The following is a 26,585-nucleotide window of genomic DNA, read 5'->3' on the forward strand; positions in this document are numbered from 1 at the left end:
ACTTAAGTGAAAAGTCAATTGAGTACTAGATACAAATAAAAGAAAACTTACTTTGATTTTTTGTTGATAGTAGTTTTATTTTTTTTAAAGAGGAAAATATTTAAAGGTTAACTTAGCCACTTTTAAATTAGGTGCTGGAAAAGCAAAACTTTAAGGCAGATGACCCTTCATATATGTACATCAGTATGCAGTTTACAAAGTCCTTTCTTCATATATATTATGTCATTTGAAAAATAAATTTCTACAGAGCTATGTTAAACACTTACTATGTATTTGACATCATGTGTGTGTGTATGAATATGCACATTATACTTAACCTTGGATCTTTATTATGCTTAGTGAGGAAGCAAATAGTCTTCAGAGACAAAATGAGAGGAGGCAGGAACAGACAGATGAAAACCATTTAGTAGGTTACCCAAGACACATAGAAGGGCACTGAATTGTAGAAAATCAGCCTCTAGCAGAAATAAGTAAAACTAAGAGCAGATCTTAGCCACAGGCCATAGCAACTCTATTCTCTGGTCCTAGAGAAAAAGCAAAGCTAGAAGCACAAGAGAAATAACATAAAGCACAGCCTCTGTCAAAAGTGACTTGCTCTTTATTTGTTCAATAAACATGAAATGAGCACTAGGACTGTGTCAGATACTTGGGCATCAGAGACACATACAACATGAACCTTATTCTTGATTCTACAAAGGGAAGAGTCAGTGAAAGAAGGGCTGAATGTGCTTAGAGTGTGTAATCCCAGCCTTCAGTACCTAAAATGAAATACTGGCTTTGTGGTATACATCCCTGGGGTTGATGTTAGCAAACTCTACAGGGGTCTTGGAAATAATCCTGATTCCATATAATTGGTCATTCTTAGTCTTCTCTCACTTTCGGAGGCAAGGGAGCAGGAAGTGAGCAGACTACCTTTAAACACCATCCAGAAAGTGTGGTTGGGATGGTGTTAGGAACATACAGTCACATTTCCTCATTAGAGTTTAAAGGGGGGGCAGGGAGGAGGACGGCTTCTTTAGTGGGTCATGTTTGGGAAGCATTACCTAGTATCTGCCAGAATTTAATTCTGTCTTTCCATCTTTGCAGCTAAGATATCAACATGGACTAGGGACTCCAGACTTGAGGCAAACCCTCCCTAACCTGAAAAACTTCATGGAGCATGGACTAATGGTCAGGTGGTAAGTACCTTTCTCTGCCATACCCAGAAACTGCAATGTGGATAGTGATCCGGAGGAACTTGCCTGACTTCTGCTCCACACCTGCCTTCTGAGTTTTCTTCTGTAATGAGATACCTGAAGAAAAGAAAAGGCAGCCATCATACCTGTATAGGTCTAAGCTCCAGTCTGGTTAAGAGGGGTGAAGCACCCATGGGAGGGAGGTGGGTTCAAGGAGGTATTATTTGGACATAGGAAGGTTGGCTGGACAAGGAATTCTTTTTTTTTTTTTTTGGACAAGGAATTCTTAAGTGCATGGTTGAGGCAGAGGCTGGAAGACAGCCATGTGATTTGTAAACGGGGCACATGGAACCCCCAGGACTTTTCTAAAGAACAAGCACAGGACAGTAAAAAAAACATCAGGATCAGTGGTTGAGAATAAAGGGAAGAAAGCACACAAGGAACAGGTCAGGCTGTCAGGACGTAGTCTGAGACCAGGAGGATCAAATGTACTGGAATGTTTCTCCCTTGTGATGTCAGTGCCTGTTGTAACCATAAGGGCAAGCTGCTGCTTTAAAAGTGCTTTGTCAGGATGGACATGACCCTCTTCAAAAGACAAGGGGAAAGGGACCATCTGATGCAAAGAAGACATTAGATAATTAACTTGGCTTGAATAAAAGGAAAGCTGTTGGCTCTAGTCATTTAGTAATTCAAACCCTTGGATGATGTGCAATAACTTACAAAATTATGTGTGTTCAGATCAGGCCTTTAGAGCTTTGTTCTAAGGAGCACTGGCTTCTGAGTCCCAGATCTTTTTCTCATCTGCTGTGTGAATTTTGTTGTTTTAAGTTTAGAGATTCCATCATTCATGGCAAATTGTTCAACATTATCACAGTGTTCAGTTCAGTTCACTCGCTCAGTCATGACTGACTCTTTGCAACCCCATGGACTGCAGCACACCAGGCCTCCCTGTCCATCGCCAATTCCCAGAGTTTACTCAAACTCATGTCCATCGAGCCAGTGATGCCATCCGAATGTCTTATCCTCTGTCATCCCCTTCTCCTGCCTTCAATCTTTCCCAGCATCGGGGTCTTTTCAGATGAGTCAGTTCTTCGCATCAGGTGGCCAAAGTGTTGGAGTTTCAGCTTCAGCATCAGTCCTTCCAATGAATATTCAGGACTGATTTCCTTTAGGAAGGACTGGTTGGATCTCCTTGCAGTCTAAGGGACTCTCAAGAGTCTTCTCTAACACCACAGTTCGAAAGCATCAATTCTTTGGTGCTCAGCTGTCTTTATAGTCGTCCAACTCTCAAATCCATACACGACTACTGGAAAAACCATAGCTTTGACTAGACAGACCTTTGTTGGCAAAGTAATGTCTCTACTTTTTAATATGCTGTCTAGGTTGGTCTTAACTTTTCTTCCAAGGAGCAAGCATCTTTTAATTTCATGGCTGCAGTCACCATCTGCAGTGATTTTGGAGTCCCCCAAAATAAAAGTCTGTCACTGTTTCCACTGTGTCCCCATCTATTTGCCATGAAGTGATGGGACCAGATGCCATGATCTTAGTTTTCTGAATGTTGAGTTTTAAGCCAACTTTTTCACTCTCTTTCGCTTTCATCAAGAGGCTCTTTAGTTCTTTGCTTTCTGCCATAGGGTGGTGTCATCTGCATATCTGAGGTTATTGATATTTCTCCTGGCAATCTTGATTCCAGCTTGTGCTTCATCCAGCCCAGCATTTCTCATGATGTACTCTGCATATAAGTTAAATAAGCAGGGTGATAACATACAGCCTTGACGTAGTCCTTTCCCTATTTGGAACCAGTCTGTTGTTCCATGTGTAGTTCTAACGGTTGCTTCCTGACCTGCATACAGATTTCTCAAGAGGCAGGTCAGGTGGTCTGGTATTGCCATCTCTTGAAGAATTTTCCACACTTTGTTGTGACCCACACAGTCAAAGGCTTTGGCATAGTCAATAAGGCAGAAGTAGATGTTTTTCTGGAACTCTCTTGCTTTTTCGATGATCCAGCGGATGTTGGCAATTTGATCTCTGGTTCCTCTGCCGTTTCTAAATCCAGCTTGAACATCTGGAATTTCACAGTTCGTGTACTGTTGAAGTCTGGCTTGGAGAATTTTGAGCATTACTTTGCTAGTGTGTGAGATGAGTGCAATTGTGCAGTAGTTTGAACTTTCTTTGGCATTGCCTTTCTTTGCGATTGGAATGAAAACTGACCTTTTCCAGTCCTGTGGCCACTGCTGAGTTTTCCAAATTTGCTGGCATATTGAGTACAGCACTTTCACAGCATCGTCTTTTAGGATTTGAAAGAGCTCACCTGGAATTCCATCACCTCCACTAGCTTTGTTCATAGTGATGCTTCCTGAGGCCCACTTGACTTTGCATTCCAGGATGTTTGGCTCTAGGTTGGTGATCACACCACTGTGATTATCTGAGTCATGAAGACCTTTTTGGCATAGTTCTTCTGTGTATTCTTGCCACCTCTTCTTAATATCTTCTGCTTCTGTTAGGTCCATACCATTTCTGTCCTTTATTGAGCCCATCTTTGCATGAAATCTTCCCTTGGTATCTCTGATTTTCTTGAAGAGATCTCTAGTCTTTCCCATTCTATTGTTTTCTTCTCTTTCTTAGCATTGATCACTTAGGAAGACTTTCTTATGTTTCCTTGCTATTCTTTGGAGCTCTGCATTCAAATGGGTGTATCTTTCTTTTTCTCCTTTGCCTTTAGCTTCTCTTCTATTCACAGCTATTTGTAAGGCCTCCTCAGATAACCGTTTTGCCTTTTTGCATTTCTTTTTCTTGGGAATGGTCTTGATCCCTGCCCTCCTGTACAAGGTCACGACCTGTTTTTAAAAACCTCAGGTAAATAAGTTAGCCATGTAACCTTGTCACTTTAATTTTCTGATTTGCTATCTGAATTTAAACTCCTACGTCTCTAAAAGGTAATTTCCTCATCTATAATCCTTGCTCTCCTCATCTCACTGGTTTGTGGTGAGGATGAAATGAGATGGTAGGTGGAAAAATAATTTGTGAGGAGGAAAGTACAAGAAGAGTTTCATTTTCTTGTGTGCGATCAGGATAGGCCTTGAGGATAATAAAGTGATATCTGTGATTTACCGTCACTTTGTTTTTTTTATTTTTGTCTTATGATCTTCAAAAATATGGATGTCTGACTTTAGACAGGACTCCTGTTAAGCAAATACACAATTGTTTAAACAACTCTACTCAGAATATCAAAATCATCATAAAAAGTTGGTGTTGACATAGACCTGTATACCTTGAGGAATGAAGGCTAGGAACTAAGTTTTAATGTAAAGTAATAATTATTTTATCGTCATTATTATTAGTTACTTCTTAATTTTTTCGCCACATCGTGTGGCATGTGGAAGCTCGGTTCCCCAACCAGGGATCAAACCTGTACCCCCTGCATTGGGAGCACAGAGTCTTAACCCCTGGACTGCTGGGAAATCCCCACTATTACTTGAAAAGTGAGCTAGCAGGCATGAATTTACCATGATAGGTACTCTGGAGCTAACAATAAGTATGAGGCTCAAGCCCTACCTTCAAGCGATTTGTGATTTGGTTGGAAACAAGGTACATAAATCATGAAAGGTTTTATAACACAAATGGTAAATTAAAATAATCAAAAAGAGAGGCAACTCACTGTACCACCTGATCAACCAACTAAAATAAATCTTGCTCAGTACAGATGGCAGATTGTCTCAGTATCATTTATTGAAGAGTCTATCTTTTATCCACTGTTGATAATGCAGTCTGTTTCATATATCAAGTTAACTTACACATGGATCTGCTGCCAGGTTCCTTATTCTGTTTCATTGTTTTATAGTCTACCTATAGGCTAGTACCGTATTTTTAATTAATATAAAGTTAATTTATATAAGTCTTACTGAGGTTTGAGCATCTCTCTTCCTCCTAACATTTGGAACCACTTGAGAGAGGAGATATGAGACAGACTAACAGAAATCAAAATGTCAGTTTTATTACTGATAACGCCACTTGGAAAATGCAGCTTTAGATCTATTATAAAAGTGCTTGCAAAGACATCACTCAAAACTAAACCTACTCTTGCAATCAGGATGTGAACTGGAGAACCCCAGGCTTCCCCCCGCCCAGCGACCAGCCCTTAACTATACTGTACAGAGCTGTCCAGTGACTCCTGCAGAAACCCAGATGGGGCTAAGCCAAGAAGACCCAGGTTTTATCTTTCCCTCTAAAGTCACCAATCAGAAAAGGCCCTCTTCCCCTAAGATCAAGTAAGTGGGAGGATGGAGAGAAGCCAAGAGTGTTACTCTTAAATCATGTTCCTTCAAAGCAAGGGGAAAGGAAGTCTTCCCCAACTTTCTTGATATCTGGTCTGGTGAGGCTCCTACTTACGGCCCTTCTTCAAATCTCTTTCAGCTTTTCTTGATTTATGAATTGTATTTGAGTGATTTGACAGCTTTATGATATTGAGTCTTTCTGTGAACATGGTATCTCTTTATATGTTTTGTTTTTTTTTAAACATACCTCAGTGAAGTGTTAAAGCTTTCTTCATACAGGCCTTACACATCTTTTATTATATACTTAGTCCTTGGTAGCTTACCATTTTGGTTGCTGTTATAAATTTTTTATTATAGCATCCAACTTCTTTGTGGCTAGTATACAGGAACACCACTGATTTTGTATTTTGGAGAATGTATCCAGCAACCTTACTAAACATTAATTACAATAGTTTATCTTAGATTCTTTTGAGTCTTTCTGTGTATGCAGTCATTTTTTTGAATGATTGTATTATTTCTTCCTCTTTTTACAATTTTTATTACTTTTCATTCTATTATGTTCTATGGAAGAGGAGCAGCAGTGGTGGATATTAATAATACAATAATATAATAACAGCAGTCTTATTCCTGACTTCAAAGAGAATGCTTCTTTTCACCATGAAGTATTCTATTACAGGTTTGGACAGATATTCTTTATTAGCAAAAGGAAGTTTCTTTCTATTCCCAGCTCTCTAAGAGTTGCTTTTCTTGAAATTATGAATGTGTGCATTTTGAATTTTGTAAAATGCTTATTATGTTTATTGAGATAATACTATATTTATTCTTCTTTTCTGTGTTAATAACTAATAACATATTTTCTGTTGTTAAACCATCTTTGCCACCTGGGATATACTCTACTTGATTGTAATACATTATTTTTTGTATAGTATTGGATTTCATTTGCTAATTTTTTAAATTTACTTTATTGAAGTACAGTTGATTTACCATGTATTAATTTCTGTTTTACAGGAAAGTGATTCAGTTATACATATATATATATATTCTTTTTCATATTCATTCCATTATGGTTTGTTCAGTTCAGTTCAGTCGCTCAGTCGTGTCCGACTCTTTGCAACCCCATGAATTGCAGCACGCCAGGCCTCTCTGTTCATCACCAACTCCCGGAGTCTACCCAAACCCATGTCCATCGAGTCGGTGATGCCATCCAACCATCTCATCCTCTGTTGTCCCCTTCTCCTCCCGCCCCCAATCCTACCCAGCATTAGGGTCTTTTCCAATGAGTCAACCCTTCGCATGAGGTGGCCAAAGTATTGGAGTTTCAGCTTCAACATCAGACCTTCCAATGAACACCCAGGATTGATCTCTTTTAGGATGGATTGATGGGATCCCCTTGCAGTCCAAGGGACTCTCAAGAGTCTTCTCCAACACCACAGTTCAAAAGCATCAATTCTGCAGCGCTCAGCTTTCTTCACCGTCCAACTCTCACATCCATACATGACCGCTGGAAAAACCATAGCCTTCACTAGACGGACTTCTGTTGGCAAATTAATGTCTCTGCTTTTAAATATGCTATCTAGGTTGGCCATAACCTTCCTTCCAAGGAGTAAGCGTCTTTTAATTTCATGGCTGCAATCACCATCAGCAGTGATTTTGGAGCCCAAAAAAATAAAGTCTGACACTGTTTCCACTGTTTCCCCATCTATTTCCCATGGAGTGATGGGACCAGATGCCATGATCTTAGTTTTCTGAACGTTGAGCTTTAAGCCAACTTTTTCCCTCTCCTCTTTCACCTTCATCAAGAGGCTCTTTAGTTCTTCTTCCCTTTCTGCCATAAGGGTGGTGTCATCCGCATATCTGAGGTTATTGATATTTCTCCCGGCAATCTTGATTCCAGCTTGTGTTTCTTCCAGCCCAGCGTTTCTCATGATGTACTCTGCATATAAGTTAAATAAGCAGGGTGACAATATACAGCCTTGACGGACTCCTTTTCCTATTTGAAACCAGTCTGTTGTTCCATGTCCAGTTCTAACTGTTGCTTCCTGACCTGCATACAGGTTTCTCAAGAGACAGGTCAGATGGTCTGGTATTCCCATCTCTTTCAGAATTTTCCACAGTTTATTGTGATCCACACAGTCAAAGGCTTTGGCATAGTCAATAAAGCAGAAATAGATGTTTTTCTGGAACTCTCTTGCTTTTTTGATGATCCAGCGGATATTGCCAATTTGATCTCTGGTTCCTCTGCCTTTTCTAAAACCAGCTTGAACATCTGGAAGTTCACGGTTCACGTATTGCTGAAGCCTGGCTTGGAGAATTTTGAGCATTACTTTACTAGCATGTGAGATGAGTGCAGTTGTGCGGTAGTTTGAGCATTCTTTGGCATTGCCTTTCTTTGGGATTGGAACGAAGACTGACCTCTTCCAGTCCTGTGGCCACTGCTGAGTTTTCCAAATTTGCTGGCATATCGAGTGCAGCACTTTCACAGCATCACCTTTGAGGATTTGAAATAGCTCACCTGGAATTCCATCACTTCCACTAGCTTTGTTCGTAGTGATGCTTTCTAAGGCCCACTTGACTTCACATTCCAGGATGTCTGGCTCTAGGTGAGTGATCACACCATCGTGATTATCTGGGTCATGAAGATCTTTTTTGTACAGTTCTTCTGTGTATTCTTGCCACCTCTTCTTAATATCTTCTGCTTCTGTTAGGTCCATACCACTTCTGTCCTTTATCGAGCCCATCTTTGCATGAAATGTTCCTTTGGTATCTCTAATTTTCTTGAAGAGATCTCTAGTCTTTCCCAATCTGTTGTTTTCCTCTATTTCTTTGCACTGATCGCTGAGGAAGGCTTTCTTATCTCTCCTTGCTATTCTTTGGAACTCTGCATTCAGATGAGAATATCTTTCCTTTTCTCCTTTGCTTTTCGCTTCTCTTCTCTTCCAAGCTATCTGTAAGGCCTCCTCTAGTTCCCTTTGCTATACAGTAGGACCTTGTTGTTTATCCATTCTGCATATAATACCTACAGTGGACATGCGTTGAGCAAACACTGGGAGATACTGAAGGATAGGGGAGCCTGCAGTGCTGTATGTAGTCCATGGGGTCACAAAGAGTTGGACATGACTAAGCGACTGAAAAGCAACATGTATAATAGTTTGCATCTGCCAATCCCAAACTCCCAATCCATCCCTCTCCCACCCCCGTCCTCCTTGGCAACCACAAGTTTGTTCTCTATGTCTGTAAGTCTATTTCTGTTTTTTAGATAAGTTCATTTGTGTCATATTTCAAATTCCATGTATAAGTGATCTCGTATGGTATTTGTCTTCTCTGACTTTACTTAGTATGGTAATCTCTAGGTCTATCCATGTTGCTGAAAATGGCATCATTTCATTCTCTTTATGGCTGCATAGTATTCCATTACACACACACACACACACACACATACACACACATGCTGTTTTTTGTTTTATTGGAGTATAGTTGATTTGTGTTTCCTTTGGTGGCTCGGTAGTAAAGAATCTTCCTGCAATGCAGGAGACCCAGGTGTGATCCCTGGGTTGGGAAGATCCCCTGGAGAAGGGAAAGGCTACCCACTCCAGTATTCTTGCCTGGAGAATTCCATGGACAGAGGAGCCTGGATGGCTACAGTCCATGGGGTCGCAGAGTCGGACACGACTGAGTGACTGACACTAACTAATAGTTCATTTACAATGTTGTGTTAGTTTCAGGTGTACAGCTTAGTAATTCAGTTATACATATACTCCTTCTTTTTCAGATTGTTTTCCCATATAGATTATTACAGAATATTGAATAGAGTTCCTGGTGCAATGCAGTAGGTCCTTGTTGGTTATGTTTTATTTATAGTAGTGTGAGTGTTAATCCGAAGCCCCTAATTTATCCCTCCCTTCCACATTTCCCCTTTGATAACCATAAGTTTGTTTTTGAAATCTGTGAGTCTTTCTGTTTTGTAAATAAGTTCTTTTATACCATTTTTAATTAGATTCCATGATTTGCTAATATTTTTAGAATATCTACTTTTCTAAACTGAGATGAGGCTAGCCTATGTATACAATAATCTTTGTCTGATTTTGGTAACAGGATTATAACAGCCTTGTAAGATAAACTGAGGCTCTTTCCCTTTTCTTTTCTAGTCTTCTTTTCCATTCTCTGGAACAGTTTATGTATAATAGGAATTATCTATCATGAAGGTCTGAAAAACCTAGTGGTTTTCATTTTTTGAGGGGGGAAAGAATAGATTTTTAGCTACTAATTTAATTTTTATGATGATTATGGGTCTATTTATGTTCTATTTTTTCCAGTTCCTCCTTAAATCACTCCAGTGTGATTTCCAGTTCTCTCAGTGTACTGGAATTCCTCTTATCTAGGTAGGTGCCTAAAACTCATTGTTGCCAAACCTAGCGGTCACTTTTTCATCCTTAGCCTAGTCTGTATTTAGTGACGTTTGGCCTTGCTGGCCATTCCTGCCTTCTTGATGCATCTTCCTTTCTTGGCTTCCACAGCACTATCTTCCCCTGGTATTCCTCCTCTCAGCTGTTCTTTTCTGCCTGTTTTTCCTATTCGTCCTCCTTTTTTTAATCAGTAAGTATGGAGAGTTGCACAGTTCTGTTTGAGGGTCTCCTCTCCTTTTCTCTCTGCTTTCTTCTCACATGATGTCATGCCCTACCCTTGAAAGCTATCTGCACGCTATGACTCCTCACGTTGTTTTCAGTGTCAGCCTCTCCTGTGAGCTCTATAGTCAGAGACGTGCTTGACACCTCCCCTTGGAATATCACAGGCACCTCAGCCTCAGCATTTAAAACTGTCCTTCCACTAGCCTTCTTCAGCTCAACAAATGACACACTTTCTGCCCAATTGCTCAAACCAGAGGAGCATTCTTCTTTTCTTCACTCCTCCCTGATACAGTCTAGTTCATCAGCAAAAATGCTGTTATCTCCACCCACCAAGTGTTCTTCCCATCATCTCTGCTGCTACCACCCCAGCCCAAGCCACCACCTGCTCTTACCCAGGCACTGCACTAGTCCAGCCTGTCTCCTGGTTTCATTCATGTCCCATCTCTGTTCATTCTTCACAGTAGCCAGCATGATCTTTTTTAAATTTTAGCTGTATCTTAATCACGCCCTAGCTGCAGTGGCTAGAGTAAAATCCAAGCTCTTTCCTACCTCCACCTTTCCCCCTGCTCTCACATATGGTCCTTATACCGGCTCCTCACGTCACACACTGTCGAGTATGTGCTCTCCCTTTTCTATCTCTCCTACCTCCATCCATACCCATACCCTCATATAGCAGGAACAGCTTTAGAAAAGGCACAGCAGCTTTATTGGCAAAGAATAGACCACTTGGCTAGTGTGCAAATTCATTTCAGAAACAGAGAGGATCTAGGTTTTGTGCCATGTTGAGCTTATACAACTAGGGAACCCTTTAAAGAAAACAATACAAAACAGAAAATACAAAATTAGGGGGGGAAGTAAATATTTTAAGTGAGAAACAAAATCACAACCAGTTACTGGAACTTCAGAAACTAGATCCCTTTCTTCTACAATCTCTTTAGACAGTTTACCCAAAATGCTTACATAGAAGTGTTTCCTCACTGCAACCTGACTGTCTTTTCCCTTCTAAAACATGACTGTTTCCAGCAACTCTCCATTTCTGAGGTTCAGATAAATTAAATGACTTTCCAAGCACGGCCGCTCCATGAGCCGGTGGCAGTAAGACTGGAGTCTAGGTCTCCTGGCACTGACATGGTAAACCCATTAAGCCCCCAATTCCCACATCTGTATAGTGCCCCTTTATGCCAGCTGTGCCAAGCACATTAACACTGAATGGATAGTAGACACCACTTTATGGTGCCATAATGAAAAACGGACTGCCGAGACAGGTGCAAAGTAACGCAAAATGTCTGCCACATTACGAACCCAGAAAAGACCGCTGTGGAAAGGCAGCCTGGAGGTTCCAAACCTAAACAAAGCTGGAACAAACACTTCAGCCTCAGGGGAAACCTGAGAATTTCCAAGAGCAGCCACGAACTGAGGAATTACCTCCCCAGCCTGTGCTCCTTAGGGCAAAGGGTAAAAAAACTCACACTCCTAAGGGAGCCTCTTACATCTTTTGTAAAAGAAAACACTTCCATCCTCTGTGTGGTGGTTACCATTCATAGACTGGTCCCGGTGGAAGTAGATTGCTGTGTGTTCTTTTGGTGTTGAGAATTTCAAACTGGCTGACGATCAGTGCAGTCACTGAATTCCTCCTTATGCTAAGCTTCAGAGTTGTGTGACAGCTTGTTTTGTTTCTTAAAGAAAAGACAGTGTGATTAAAATTACTTTAATTATTTTTTTTCCTTTCACATGACAGAATTCTTATCTAACATCAAAGCATCTTACCTGACTAATCATAAAACTATCCCTTTTCCTCATGAACACAGTTCCCTGGGGCACAGTTCCCAGGACTTTATGCTGATCCTTTCCGAAAGAAGTCTCCGTTTTCTCATCCTTGAATCATTAACCTTGTTGTGACTGCCAAGCAACACAAATTGGAAAAGCAGAATTTCAGCTCAGAAGTTGTACTCTTGAATGGTTTGGTTAAAAGCCACCACCATGCCACTTAAACATCCCATTTTTCCTCTCTTTTACTACTAACTACAAAGTGGCCCAGGATTCCATTCGACGTGCTCGTGCACAGCCGATGCTGAAATTATGGTCAGGGAAGCCTGACGGCTTCCCTGACATGTAAGCCGCTGTTTGACGGCTGCCACTGAGACGATATGTTTAGCACTGAGAGGAAGAGATTCTGTGCTGCGCTGCTGTGAACAGACTGTGTGAGGGGGCTCCTGCTTCCAGGTCCGGAGGACAGCCCTCAATTACATCTCTCTACTGTGAGAACCCCGGCTCAACTGGCCCCTAGACAGGCCCCCGTCATTTCTGACCTCAATTCTTTTCTCAGGCAAGTTCCCACCACCTAGAATTGCCTGCTTTGCCTCTGCTCTCTCCAAACGTTGCTTTCACGTCAAGATCCAGCTCACATCCTCATTCATTCACTCACTCAGCAGGCCAGAGATAGCAGGCCCTCCCCTGGTACCTTAGGCTCACTCTCCACCAAGTCTTTTACCCACCAGCTTCTGAGCAGCGATGAGCAGGCACTGAAACAAGATGTGATAGACAACAGAAAGTATGAAGTACTGAAGGAAAGTGGAAAAGTTATCTGGAACATTCTTAAGGATGTCATTTACACCAGTGTAAGGTGTGGGGTGTAGGTGAGGACTGGACAAGCCTTCACTAAGGAGATGCGACATTTAGTGGCCCTGGGGCATAAGGAGGACTGGGTCATGTGAAGATTGCAGAGCAGGCCAGAGTGGGAAGCAGTTGCCCAGTTCTAAGGAGCATATGAAGACTATGGGTTCAAAGAGTAGCTCTGCCACTCACTATCTCTGTGACTTCAGGCAAGTTTAAACTCTCTGCTTAAAAGTATCTGTAAAATGGAGATTATAGTGCCTTCCTGATAAAGTTGATATAAAGATTAAATACATAAATACTTAGCATACTTCCTGGCACATAATAGTAACAAATGGTAAGTATTATTATAACTATATCATGGGTAAATGAAATCATATTTGTCTCTTTTAAAAATTAAATCCATCCTTTATTATAGGTATTTTATTTTTCCTTTAAAATCTACAGTCACAAAAAAATCTACAGTCATCTCTTTACAAATAGGTGTAGAACATGGTTCTTGATCACATTTTGTAATAATGGCTCATGCTTCTTTGTACATTAGTGATACAGAATAGTCACCATCTCCATTCTACTTTTCCCCAAGTACTTAATACAACCTTTCTCTGAAGCCTTAGAGAAAAGTACCCCACAATTCTAGTTGCCTGCTTACTTTTTTGGTTTACTTATTTTCTTAGGTTAACTCTCAGCTATAGTTAGAAGTTATGTAAAATGAAAGTTTCTTCTTTGTAGAATTTACTATGTTTTTATTTAAGCTTATAACAACTCTGTGAAGGAGGCAGGGCAAGGATGATGATCACTATCTTACATATCAGAATACTTAGGAATATGAAGTGGCTTGCCAAGATCACATGATAATAAGTGATGGAACTGGGGCCAGAAATACAGGTTATCTGACTCCTAGTTGGATGTTCTTTTTGTCATACCAGGGTGCCTCTTATTAGTTAGTGGTCATTCTTTTCCTTCTCTGCCCTTCCCCAGCCCTCCTCTCTCTCTCTGCCACTGAATTTCTAACACCTATTATTACCTTCCCCAGGGAAACCCATTAAAGTCAAATCCAGAGTACTAGAAAAATATACTGCAAAATCAGACAGGAAGACATTCTTTGTTGCTTATTTTTCCCCACTTACCTCAGAGAGATAGGAAACTCATAAGAGTCATAAAACTTTGTTAGAATTTAAAACTTTAAGACTAAAAGAAACAAAAATGATATGTTTCAACTCCATTGGTTAAGAAACAAGAAAGCTAAGGGAAACACATGAGTTGGTTTAAAACATATGTTTGTCCACAGTGTTTGCCTTCCTTAAATTTCATTTTCTTTCTTTCAGAAAAAGACATGATAAAAGCAGGATTTCAGAACCATCTGTCCGGCTTTATACATGAAATGTTTTATTCTAAGTTCAATTTTTACTGACTATAAAGCTTCACAATACAGTGAAAGGAGCACTGGATTTGGGAATCAGAAAATGTAGGCTCCAACTTCAGCTCTGTCATTTAATTTTCGTAAATTATTTGAGTATCAGTTTTTTCAGTGGAGTTAATGGCAGCAGCCCTACTTCCCAAGCATCATTATATGGAACAAATGAGATAATGTCTGTCCAAGTGGTTTATAAACTAAAAAGGACTACACAAAAATTATAAGTATTATTCATACATTTAACAATTCATTAAGGGTCTCCTCTGCATACAGCACTATTCAAAAGACGAAGAAAATTCAAAAGTGTGAGATTTGCCCTGCTTTTGCTTAGTTGACAGTTGTTTAGTTTATAATCTGAATGAGTAGATAAGACAAATTAAATATTTTGAAGAACAAGACTTACAAAAATACCGTCATGCATTGTTCAGTCTCATTGTCACGTGGGACTCACAGCCTGAGCCCCGGCTTCAGTGGACAGCATTCTACAGTGATGGTGCTCAACCTTGCACTGACTTACTTACTTGATGTTTTAGGACCAGGCATACCATTTTTATTGAGGCTGCCTCAATTTCCGTGACCTTAGTTATGCTGGAATACTAAGGAGACGTATCCTTGGCTACTCTGCAGCTTCCTGGAATACTTCTGATTCCTTCCAGCATTTAATGATGTGATTTTGGGAGAAGCAACTAGTGGCTTTATGTAAGGTCGTATCACTTCATTGGTAAAATCTCTAGATAGTGTTTCTGCTGACCTGTTTCTGATCTAGTTCTCTGTTCTTTTTTATAAATAGAATCAAATTCAACAGTTTTTTAAATGAACAAATGATTAAGAAAGTAAGAACTTTGACACATTTTAAGAAAAAGGGCTTTTTCAGTCAGTTGACGATAATGAAAATTTTGGAACCCATCTTTCTTTAAAACCAGAGGGTAGTGATATAATAGTTCAGCTTTTAAGCCAAACCATCCACTTGTAAAAATGAGACCCTATCCTGTATTAACATTTTTTTAAGCCTTATTTTTTAAAAGCAGATCTATCTTCTCTCCTTCCCTCCATCATTTGCTCATGCTGAATTCAGAACTAGTCTCTGGCAGGTGACCTGAGGGACTTAACAACCATGTCCTCTCACTGACTCTGGTTTTTAAATTTAGATCAAATGACATTGTCTTTGAAGTCTCAAGGGTACTACTTAAGGTAGCCATATCAGTGGGGCGTGCCTTTCAAAGTACTCCTTACTGGCTGGCATCCTTAATGTGAAAAGTGAAGGCTGGTCAAAAATAAATGAAAAAGAAAGTTTTATTGGAGTTATTTACTCTCAAGACAACTATTTCAGACAGAACTTTGACAAGTTATCTCATTGCCTCTAGACAGGAATACACAAGGCATATGGGTATCTGTAGTATTTTAAAAGACCTTGGGGGACCAGGCTTCTTCTGTAACTCATTCCAGAATTTAAACACCCTCACTTCAGGAAATTCTTCCCTATATTTAACTTACAGGCCCCCTTCTGCGGTTAACACCCATTTCCGCTTTTCTCTGTCTCCAGTCAGGATGGAGAACAGCTGGCCAGCATCCTTTGTGTGCTAACCCTCCATCAGTGAGAAAGTCATTTGGGTATCCCCGGGCTGCTTTTCTCACCCTCCAGCAGCCAAGTCTTTGAACCAAATTGGGATTTTTTTTTTTTCTGTTTTTATTTGTGCCTTGTTTCTCTCTCATCGTTCTTTTTGATTATCAATGAATAAAATTTGGAAAATGTAAAAATACACAGATGAAGGGAAAACAATAGCCCTACAATCCATGGAGGGAAACCACTGTTAAGTTAGTTTTCTGTGTGTTTCTTAAACAGTTGAGATCATATCATCTATATCAGCACTGAAATATAGTCTGAGCTACATATGTAGAAACTTAAACATTTTCTGGCTGCCACATTGAAAAAAGGTAAAAAGGAATAGGCAAACTAATTTTAATAGTAGTGTTCCTGTAATTCTAAAATACTAACTTATTGGTGTGTAATCAGTATTTTTAATTATTAGTATTTTACACTCCATTTTTATTCCAGACCATCTAAATCCAGTGTGTATTGTACATTCATAGCACATCTCAAGTCCAGCTAGCCACCATGCAGGTACCTGGTAACGTGTAGCTGCAGTGTTGAAGCACAGTCCTTGCAGATGTATGCACTGTTTTTGTCTGTCATATCTTAAGCCTTTTACCAATGACATTACCAAATTTTTACATCATTTTAGTGGCTGCATAATATTTCATCAATTAGACTTACTATAAGTGTATCTTTAGAAAGTTTTGTTCTTCATAAGTAACCATGTAGTGCTCTCTTTTTGCTTCTTTTTTTTTCTTTCACATTAACTGAGTGTTTCTCAACACATTGCCCAAAAACAACAACAAATTATTCCTTTTGGGTACAGTTAATCAAATCCACTTATTCATAAAACAAATATATTCACTTAGTGTCTACTGAGTGCTCTGTACTTCCTTAGATTGGGAAGTGGAGGAGTGGGTTTCAAAAAATAGAAGGCCAGGTCCCTTCCATACACTGTTTACAAGACTTGGCTCCACAGTTGGACTGTACACATACTGTATTTTATTCTGATTTAAATATTCTTTCCTTCATTTCTTACTCCCTCTGCACCTTAATATACATACACACACAGCCTGACTGACTGACTCTACCTTATCTTTCAAAGTCCAGTCAAAGATAGTCACCTCTGCTGAGTCCTCTAGGTGACTGCTGGCTCCCTCCTCCATCATACAAAACGTGTATTGTGTTCAGAGCACTGTGGTGTTCTGGTGATTGGCCAACTCGCTGTCTTCTCTGCTAGAGTGGAAACTCTAATGATAGAAACTTTATTTTATGAGCCTCTTTATTCCCGGTGCCTAGCAGATCGCCAGGCAGTGAATGTGGATTTCAGTACTGTCTACTGAAATACGTGTTGAAATACAAGTGATCATACTAAGCATCAATTGGATGGTATAATTACAAGTATTGATCAGGGAGTTCAGAGAGTCATTTTAAATTGGCATATGGTTGAAGAAAGCTTTAACAAATGAGGCAAGACTTGAACTGGGCTTTGGGAAGATGGTTATACCTTCGTGAATGGAGGGGAGGTGCCCTGTTCCAGGAAGTCTTGTTTCTCAGGAGGAATCCTTTAGCATGTATCAGCAGATAAATATCTTTCTAGATCTAACACACTGTAGTAAGTTTCAAGAAGGCTGACAGGGCTTTGCAGAGTTAGAAAGTACCACTGGCTGCTTCATGTGATCTTTGAGTTTAAGCTGCGTTTCAACTCTGGAGATGTTAAAGGTCATTTTATATGATGCTTGTTCAATAATCCTTCTGCTAGGGATAACTGTATATATAAGAAGAGGTAACATCATTATAGATAATATCAAATGACTGTTATTGCAAACCAGGTATCCTCCCAAAGCATTTTGAATGTATTATTTAGTTAACTCATTTAATCCTCACAACAATTGAGTGAACTAGGGCCCATTTATCCTCTGTCATTTTACAGATGAAACTGAGGCACAGAGAGGTTTAAATAATTTAAACGTAACACAGCCATCAAGTGGAGGAGCTAAGATTTGATCCCAGAAGAACAGTTTTAGGGCCTCTCCTTTAACCATTACTCTGTACAGCCTCTCTTCTAGCTATGTTAAGAATAAAATGTGTTATACAAAGATCATTTAGCATCCTTGGTTCCAGAACAGGAATCCTATCGTTATAACCTTTCTCTAGTTCTCTGACTGCTCCTTATCTCACTCATAGGCTCCTCTTTTTCTGCCTCATCATGAAAAACAGGAGCGCCTCAAGGCTCAGTCCTCGGCCCTCTTTTCTTTGATTTTATTCACCCACCCTGCCCAGTGATCTTATCTACAACTAGATAATTATCACCCACACTGAATTGAAGCACAAGTATAAATCTTTAGCCCAGATCTCTGTTCTGATATCAGACCTCTATTCAGATCGCCTCCTGGACATTTTCATAGCACATTGTCTGTGCCCATGTTGTTGTTTTTTTCCTGTCTTTCACCAGAACCATCATAAGCCTCATGGTCTTCCAGGGCTCTGCTTTCAGCAAATGGGATGTCCATCCAGTCTTTCACACTGGCCAGGAAGCTATTTGATTCTCCCTTTCCTCTTAACTCCAACCTTCGCAGCCTCCGCTGGTTTCCCCTAATATGCCTGTGTGTCTGTATCTACACATTTCCACTCTGGCCCAAGCCCCCATTATCTCTCACCTGCACTACTGTACGGCCTGTGGTCGGTCCTCCAGCATCCGCTCCAGACCCCCTCCCGTCTGTTCTCCAGCTTCACTCAGAGTGTACCTGGCAAAATACAGATCAATCTATCAGTGTCTCTTTCTCTCCCAACCCACTAGACAGACAAGACAGACATACACACTCCTAGCCTAAAACACTTTAATGACTTGAGAGAAAATTCTAAACATGGCCTCTGGGTTTCTGCATAGTCTACTCTAGACCACGTTTTCCTCTTCAGCTTTATCTTCTACCAGGCTGCTGTTCACTTGATGACTTTTTGGGTCCTCAAACATTGTTCTCTTTCTTGATGTAGGGTCTTGACATATCCTATTCCTTTTGCCTGGATGCTCTCACCTACCCACCCACACTTCACCTGGTGCAGAAGTCTAGTCGTTCGGATCTTGGCCTTTGCTGGGTCAGTTCTGTTATAAGCTCTCTCAACCCATGATCGCTCCTGCACAGCATGTGTCAGTGGTGGTCATTTTATATGTGTAATTTTTACATTAATGTCTGTCCACTCCCACTCTGATATAAGCTCCACAAAAGCAGGAGCCATGGCTTTTTTCAACCACTATGGTATCCCCAAAGTCTAGTGCACAGTGCCTGGTGTATAGTAGACACTCAACATATATTTGAATGAGGGAATAAATAATGTGTTGCTATGTTCTGTTTATACTGTACCTCTTATAGTAGTACAGAGGGCTACAAGAGAGAAGTTTCCCAAGACATTATCCCTGGAGTCCCACAGTCTCTAAGCAGCAATTCAGTGACAGCTGTCATTCAAGCATTTCTTCCAAAGGCCTTCAGCATCTCTGGATATGGTGGCAAAGCTATCCATTTTTCTTTAAAAATAACAAACAACGGAAGTTGTTTCTTTTCATGGTTCGGTTCATATCAGAGCGTATTAGAAATGAGATGGTGGTTCAGCTTTGCAGTGTCTTTCAAAGACTTAACTTCACAGATTCTGTCATTGGTCTCTGGAGTCTAACACTTCCTTTAGTGCTCTGTCTCTGCAAGTCTACTTTATAAATTCTGACCAAGGTTTTAGTTGGTCAAGTTCTTCCTGTGACTGGGCTGTGACATCGCTATTACTCTGGTTTCCCTGGCAAAAGTAGATTTTTTTTTTTCTAGTTTTCAGCACAAACACCTTATCACTCTCCCACATTTCAGGTGCTATCTAGACACTCTGAGGGTTCGTCAGGTAACCTTCCTGGCATCTCTGTTTCTACAGCCCGTGTTACAGTCCTCATAATGTATGTTGCCTTACCTGTGATTTCAATACGTTATTTGTGTGACGATTTCTTAGAAGTGAAAGCTGATGGGTGTAGTGGTTGACCTCTCAGCTCATGGGACCGTCTGTCTCCCTGGAGGACCACTGTTTATTCCCTGACTCCAAGGAACTCAGCCTTGAAACTGAGCTGGCCTCCAGGTGGGCTCCAGGCTGTGGGCACCCCTTCAGCCTCTGTTCATAGCCTGTGCTGGGACCTCTGTTTTCCAAGCTGGACCCTGTTGCCCAGGACCACAGAGCCCCTCACATCACAGAGCCTGGGAAAAAGGATTTCTTCAGCTTGCTTGGTTTTTTATCCTTTGCTGGTGGAACTTTCTCTTTCACAAATTCATCTCTCCATCAGAACTCCGTTTAAATAAAATCCAAAGGCTCCCTTGTTGAGTTGTTCCTTTTTAAAACTCTGTTTTTATTTAGTCAGACTCTGGCAGGAAGCCTTCTAATTCTAAGCTGAGCCCAGGGGAAGAGTGACCATTGGCACAGATTTTAGCTTGTGCTCTGGCCCAAGATTGTTTCTATTTTTATTTTGTTTCTTGTTTTTGTTAACATCCAGGGCAAAGATTAAGCACTTTCACTTATCTGTAATGGTGAGAGGCCTTCAGATTGCTTGCCTGTGGCCAAGAGTTTACATGCTTAAAACTATTAACCTCCAGTGACCTCCTGGGAGATAAGATCTAGCTGTTCAATTTGGCTTTTCCAAAAGGAGGCTCTGTGCTTCTACTTGATCTGAGATAGAAAAAGAAGAAAGATAAATCCCAGCCTTTGCTGGATTTTGAAAAAGGTTAGTAGCCTAATTTATGGAAGTTTTTTTTTTAAAGTAACTTTATGTCATAATTTCTCAGCTGCCAAAAGACGTAATTCTACCTTAGCTTCGCCTTGGCAACCTGCTTTTGGCACTCTGTGCAGCCCTGTCGTTGCTCTGCATTATTTAAGCAGTAATCTTTAAGAAGGTGAGAAACTATTATTGCTTTTTAGCACAGTTGACATGCTATTGGCACAGAGGAGTACCTAGAGCTTCAAACATTTCTAATGGCTGTAAACCAACTTAAACACCTCCATGTAGAGGTCTCACTGCCATGAGGTCATAGCTTGCTACAAGGGGAGAAAGAAGAAGATCAAATGTTATTTAAAAGTGTGGGGTTTTTTCCTTCTTTTTAAGTATTCTTATTCCACCGAGTTGTAGCTGTAGATTTTGGCCATGTTCCAGACAATCAAGATTTAGCATTTTGACCAGCTGTGATCTAGTAATGTTCCTCAGAGGAAACATTTTGTAGGAGGGAAAGACACATATTTGAGTCTGTAAATGTACTCCTTCCTAATACTTTACAGTGTGAGATCTGGTTGTAGACAGATAAAACAAGCACAAGCGAATCTAGGAGAGAACAGAGAAAAAAACTTTTCAAAGAGCTAAAAATTCACCCAGCTTCAAGAATGCTCTTGAGGTGGAAAATCTTTACATTCTTTTCTTTATTTCATTTTTCACTGAGTCTCCACATTTATAACAGTTCATGGTAGAATGTATGTTCATAATTGATACTTAGAGTGCATTAGAATTCTTATGACAGCGTAACAAGTCTTAGGAAGTAAAAATGCCCCACAAACTTAATGTAGGCAAGAAGAGAAGGAAAAGTTATCAAACCACTTGACCTAAAAACATTATTCTGATTCTCACTCCTCCCTCATATAGAAGTGGAGAGTGTTTTGGTGGCAAGTCCTATGGATTGGGAAAGAGAAGAAAATTAGCATTTATTTAGTCAGACGCCTTCTGTTAAAACACAGTAAGATTTCCCTGGTGGCACGGTGGATAGAAATTCACCTGCCAATGCAGGGGACAAGGGTTCGATCCCTTGTCCCATGGTCTGGGAAAATCCCACATGCCGTGGAGCAACTAAGCCCATGCACAAACTACTGAGCCCACTCACTCTAGGGCCCACGTGCCCTGGAGCCTGTGCTCCACAACAAGAGAAGCCACTGCAATAAGAAACCCACTCACTGAAATGAAGAGCAGCCCCCACTCCCTGCAACTAGAGAAAGCTCGCACAGAAAGCAGCAAAGAGCCAGCGTGGCCAAAAAATAGAAAACCACAATTAGTTTCTTTGTGATCTTGGGTAGGTTACCTAACCTCTGTGCCTCAGTTTCTTCATCTGCAAAATAAGTATGATTTTCTTAATACATCACAGAGATATGAGGATTAAATGAGACCATGTATAAAGCTGTTAATAGAGTACTTCATACCACTTCATAAATATCAGTTGCTGTTGTTTTATTATTAATAATTTATGGAGTACCTACTCATTGTACTAAGAATTTTACTTGTAGACCCCATTTAATCCTAACTGCAACAACTGTTAGATGGATATACCCACTTTACAGGAGACAAAACATAGGTTCACTGCTTCACCAGGCTCACATATTTCACAATGGCAGAGCTACGTGTGGGGGTCTGGAATATTATATACGGGAGATGTGGAAATGGGAACACATTTTGGACCAATGCTTGTGTACCTCTTTTCCTCTCTCTCAGTCCCTTTTCTGTAAAAAGAGGCTATAGCTTCAGGCAGTAAAACCCACAGAAAAGGAAGAAGGAGCAAGAGTGGTGGGGCAAGGGTAGTGGAGTCCAGTGAGCTGGTTCTGCTGTCTCCCAGATTAGCTGCACGGCAGGGTATGTGTATAATGGTTATAGGAGTGCTAACCAGAGTCCTCCTCATTTAGCTTGGGGAAGCAGAGAAATTCTCCCTCTTATAAAAATTCTCTTTCCCTGAACCTGTATTCTTATAGAAAAATGACACATCAGAGGTTTGGGGACAGTAAGAATGTGGCTCAAAGGATTCTGGGGAGCTCTTATAGACCTGCAGCATTTGGTAGATCACGTAAATAGAGGCAGTTGAGCATTTCCACTAGATTCAAAGCCTTCCCCACCTCATGTCCTCAGGAAAAAGCTGGAATGAAGTTTCACCCCGAGCAGAATAAACCTTCTGATTTAGTACTTTCTCCCCCACTCTTTTATACTTGCCTTGACTCCTTATCTTCATGCAGGCAGCTCTCCCTGATGTGTAGGAGTGGAGACGTGGGTGTGTGGGAGGAGTTCTGAGTTTGTTCCTCCTTTAAACAGTATTTTGTATAGAAGAAAACAGTAGAAGGAAGGAGATCTAGGTTCTAGTCTTTCCTCTGCTACCTGTTACACTGTGTTTCTGTCTCAGATGTTAATGTCTTTGAGTCTCATTTACCTCTTCTGTGGGCCTCAGATGGCAAAGAATCCACCTGTGATGCAGGAGACCTGGGTTTGATCCCTAGGTTGGGAAGATTCTTGGAGAAGAGAATGGCTATCCACTCCAGTAGTCTTGCCTGGAGAATTCCATGGACAGAGGAGCTGGGCTACCATCCATGGGGTTGCAAAGAGTCAGACTTAACTGGGCGACTAAGTTTTTTTTTAACCTCTTCTGTAAAATGAGGCTAATACTTTTGGAATCCAGAGCCTAGGGAAGCAAATAATAATGACAGAAACCACAATCACAGCTACTACTGTCATATCGGTATATATGGCAGGCATTCTGCCAAGGGTTTGAAATGTGTTATTTAATTCTTGCCACAGTCCAAAAATCTATTTTAAAAAGAAGAAAACTAGAGCAGAGAGAAGATGACTGCCTATAGTCATATAACTAATACGTGGTGAATTCAGTCTTAATTTATAGCTCCAAATAACAGGATCAATCATGGTTGCCAATCCAGAAGTTTGAGCATCCTTTCTCATCACCGCTACTATCTCGAGATAGCTCTGGATATAGCTGAAGAGATAACAAAAATAACTGACTGCAATAAAGACAGAATGAAAAAGAAATTAATGACCTTAATTTAGAGACATCAGAGAAGACTTGATCCAAAGAAGCCAAATTTAAACCAGACTGTCGTCCTTGACTTCTAAACTCTGAACCACTTGGCTTCTCCCTCACATGCTGTTGTCGGGGATCCTAAGATACCCTTTTGTGCTTGTAGCAGAAAAGAGTATCATTATTCAACAGTCCCTGATATGATTCAGTTATTCAGTCTATGTCCTGTTTCACTAAACCATGGCCTAGAAAGTTTGTAATTACAGTATCTTTGGGTTGTTGTTTTTAAATACATTCCCTTTAATTATAGCGTTAAACCCCAAATGTCATGTTTCCAGTTTGGACCTAAGCCAAGGGGAAGGAGCCATCCATTCAAAGCAAACAGGTGATAAGGAGACTGCGCAGTGAACTTTGGGGACTCTGTCCAATTGCTAGACCTCAGGCTTTATGTCCCCAAATCTAGTGCCTTAGAACAAGGGACCTGTGCCTGGAGTGGTGGGCAAAGAAATGCCACATTCTCTGCTGCACCTGTTCCCCCCAGAACACTCAGGTTTACTTTAGTTGTTTCCAGGAGTAGAAATTATTTATAAGTTACTCATCACAATTTAAATAATGTAATAATTTCATTTAATAAGTAAATTGTCAATTGCCTTTAAAAATTGGTCTTAATAATTAGTAAATCTAAGGATTTCAACTTCTTCTTCCATCTTGATAAAATAATTAGGAAGCTAGACTCTAATCAGACAAAAAGAATCTTGAAAGCTTTTGGACATTTGCCTTTTTAATTGCTACCTTTCTCTTTTTAGGCAACAGTAGGGGTAAAGTGTTCCTTTTTTTTATGGTAAGAATTTAGTTAATACCAAAACGTGTAATGAAGATTCCTTCTAGAAGCCTTCTATTAAATATGAAAATAAAATTATTTTATTAAAAACCTATGCATTGTGTTTTTATACAGAAATACAACAGTTTAATATAAAATTTTGGAAATACCTTAAATCCATAAACATAAGGAAATGGTTAAGTATCTTTTGATACTTCATTTAATGTAATAGCCACTTAGAATTGTTTACCAAGAGGTTTTAATAACTTGCAACAACAGGATACAGAATTGTGTGTATGTATACATAGATATATATGTATACATACTGCAAACACAACTTTCATTTTGTTTTTTGTTTGATTGGTTTTGTATCTTTTTAAAATTAAACACATATATAAAATCAAAGTCTACAAGGAAAATATCCAAATAGTGGTTATTTGATGGCCAATAGGCTTTTGACTGATTTTTAGTTTTTAATATGGTTTATATTTTTAGTTGTCCAGGGAGAATAAATTATTATAATAATTTAAAATGCATGTGTGTTTGTATGTATTTTAATACAGTCATTCAATGCTTGAGCTGTTTAAACTCAGCTATCTTAAAAATTTGGAACATTGCTAAGATCCTGGAAGTAATAAAAAAATTAATTCTGAGCAGCCAAAACTAATGTTACAAAACTCATATAATTATGCATATTGTATCCAGGATATCTGCCGGTCCATCTCTCAAATCCTATTTATTCTTGCTTTGCACACAGTTCTCAAGACAGCTACTTTATAAGAACACAACAAATAAGACACAAACGTGAAAAAAAGGAGAAGCCCTTTCAGGCAAGAACTGACTCGGCCACACGTAACAGCCTGACAGAGAGAGAGGACATACAAAAGCCTGAGTGCAGACTTCAGACTCAGAAACACACCCCCAAAAGGCCTATAGTCACTCTTACTATGTCATAGTCAGTAAGACGTGTTCATACTGATGGCCCACAGTTATCAAGAAAATACCTTTTTAAATTGTTAAATGAATAGATACATGTATATGTATAACTGAATCACTTTACTATACACCTGAAACTATCACAACATTGTTAATCAACTATATTCCAAGATAAGAAGTTTTAAAAAGTTTTTTAAATTAAAAAATATATATCTTTTTTGTTCAACTTACTCTTTTTAAGATCATAAAAAAGACTAGTAAAAATTTTTGAAAGGTTTCGTGGCACATACTACAAATGGGGGAAAAAGACAGTGTGTGATTATTAGGGTAAACATTAGACCTGTAGACTTCCTTATCTGTCTAATACCTCATCTTCTTACCATTCTTAAGAGGGAATGTTTTATTGTTACTTGGGTTTTCTAAATTGTATTTGATACTGTCTTTACCTCAGTTCTCATAAAAATTCAGAGAAACTGGAAAAGATCCCAGAATCAGCATGTCAGCAAATGCCAAAGTCTCCATCTAGCAAAGCCTTTGAATCCATGCATCAAAATAGGAGAAACATCAATAAGGACCTACTGTACCTCATAGGAAACTCTACTCAATATTCTGTAATAACCTATATAGGAAAAGAATCTGAAAAAGAATGGATATATGTGTATGTACAACTGAACCACTTTGCTGTAACCTGAAAGTAACACAACATTGTCAACTATATTCCAATATAAAATAAAAAATTAAATTAAAAAAAAAGAGTAACACCCCAGAGCTTAGCTATAGTTGGGTGGGTTAAATGGGAAGGCCTGTGTATAATGGCATTTAGCTTGATATCTGGCATATCAGACGTTGGTTCTTAGCAAATTTTAGTTGAATTTGAATATGATTTTCCCACATGGGATACAAATGACTGTGTGGGTTCTGCAGCCTTGAAGAAATCACATAATCTCCTACCTGCCTACCTTTTTCACAGGGCAGGTGTGAGAATTCAGCATTTTGGATGCTCAAGAAAATGGTAGTTCCCTGCTCGCTGTAACTGGGGGCAGTTTGGGGGAGGGATGGGGGGTTTCAAAGTTGAGGAGAGCTTTCGAGGCAAAGACGACTACAAAAACCCCTTTGTTCTTGTGTCATAAGCACTGCTTGTTACTGTTCCTCATGCCCTTTTATCAGCCCACCTGGAGCCCAGCTGAGAGAAGCAGAGCAGGGTCCCCAAGGGAGGGAGGCCGGATGGTGGCAGGGAGGGTGTCAAGTCATTCAGGCTCCATAGCCGTAGGTGGTTTAAGCACCTGGCCTGGGGTCGCATTACCAGCAATGTCACCTTCAGTGTTCTGGGCAGGCTCA

At 39.9% G+C, this 26,585-nt stretch overlaps 1 protein-coding gene and 1 long non-coding RNA gene across 6 annotated transcripts in view; one reads left to right on the top strand and one right to left on the bottom strand.

The window, feature by feature from the left end:
• UVRAG (UV radiation resistance associated) overlaps positions 1–26,585 on the top strand; it is a 311,614-nt gene that overhangs the window by 279,551 nt on the left and 5,478 nt on the right. For all 5 annotated transcript variants that reach the window (XM_081543163.1, XM_081543165.1, XM_081543164.1 and 2 more), the window contains one exon: positions 1,087–1,178. In XM_081543163.1, the coding sequence (XP_081399289.1) occupies positions 1,087–1,178 (92 nt within the window). The remainder of the gene's footprint in view (positions 1–1,086; positions 1,179–26,585) is intronic.
• Positions 10,758–26,585, bottom strand: part of LOC145526758 (uncharacterized) — a 49,018-nt gene continuing 33,190 nt past the window's right edge. Inside the window, exons 5-7 of the long non-coding RNA XR_014069153.1 lie at positions 18,359–18,445; positions 11,842–11,973; positions 10,758–11,750 (exon numbers count right to left, since the gene is read on the bottom strand). This is a non-coding gene — a long non-coding RNA (uncharacterized LOC145526758). The remainder of the gene's footprint in view (positions 11,751–11,841; positions 11,974–18,358; positions 18,446–26,585) is intronic.

This window comes from Giraffa tippelskirchi, chromosome 11 (assembly GCF_054371585.1).
Source record: "Giraffa tippelskirchi isolate mGirTip1 chromosome 11, T2T-mGirTip1v1.2.pri, whole genome shotgun sequence".
NCBI classification, from domain to species: Eukaryota; Metazoa; Chordata; class Mammalia; order Artiodactyla; family Giraffidae; genus Giraffa; species Giraffa tippelskirchi.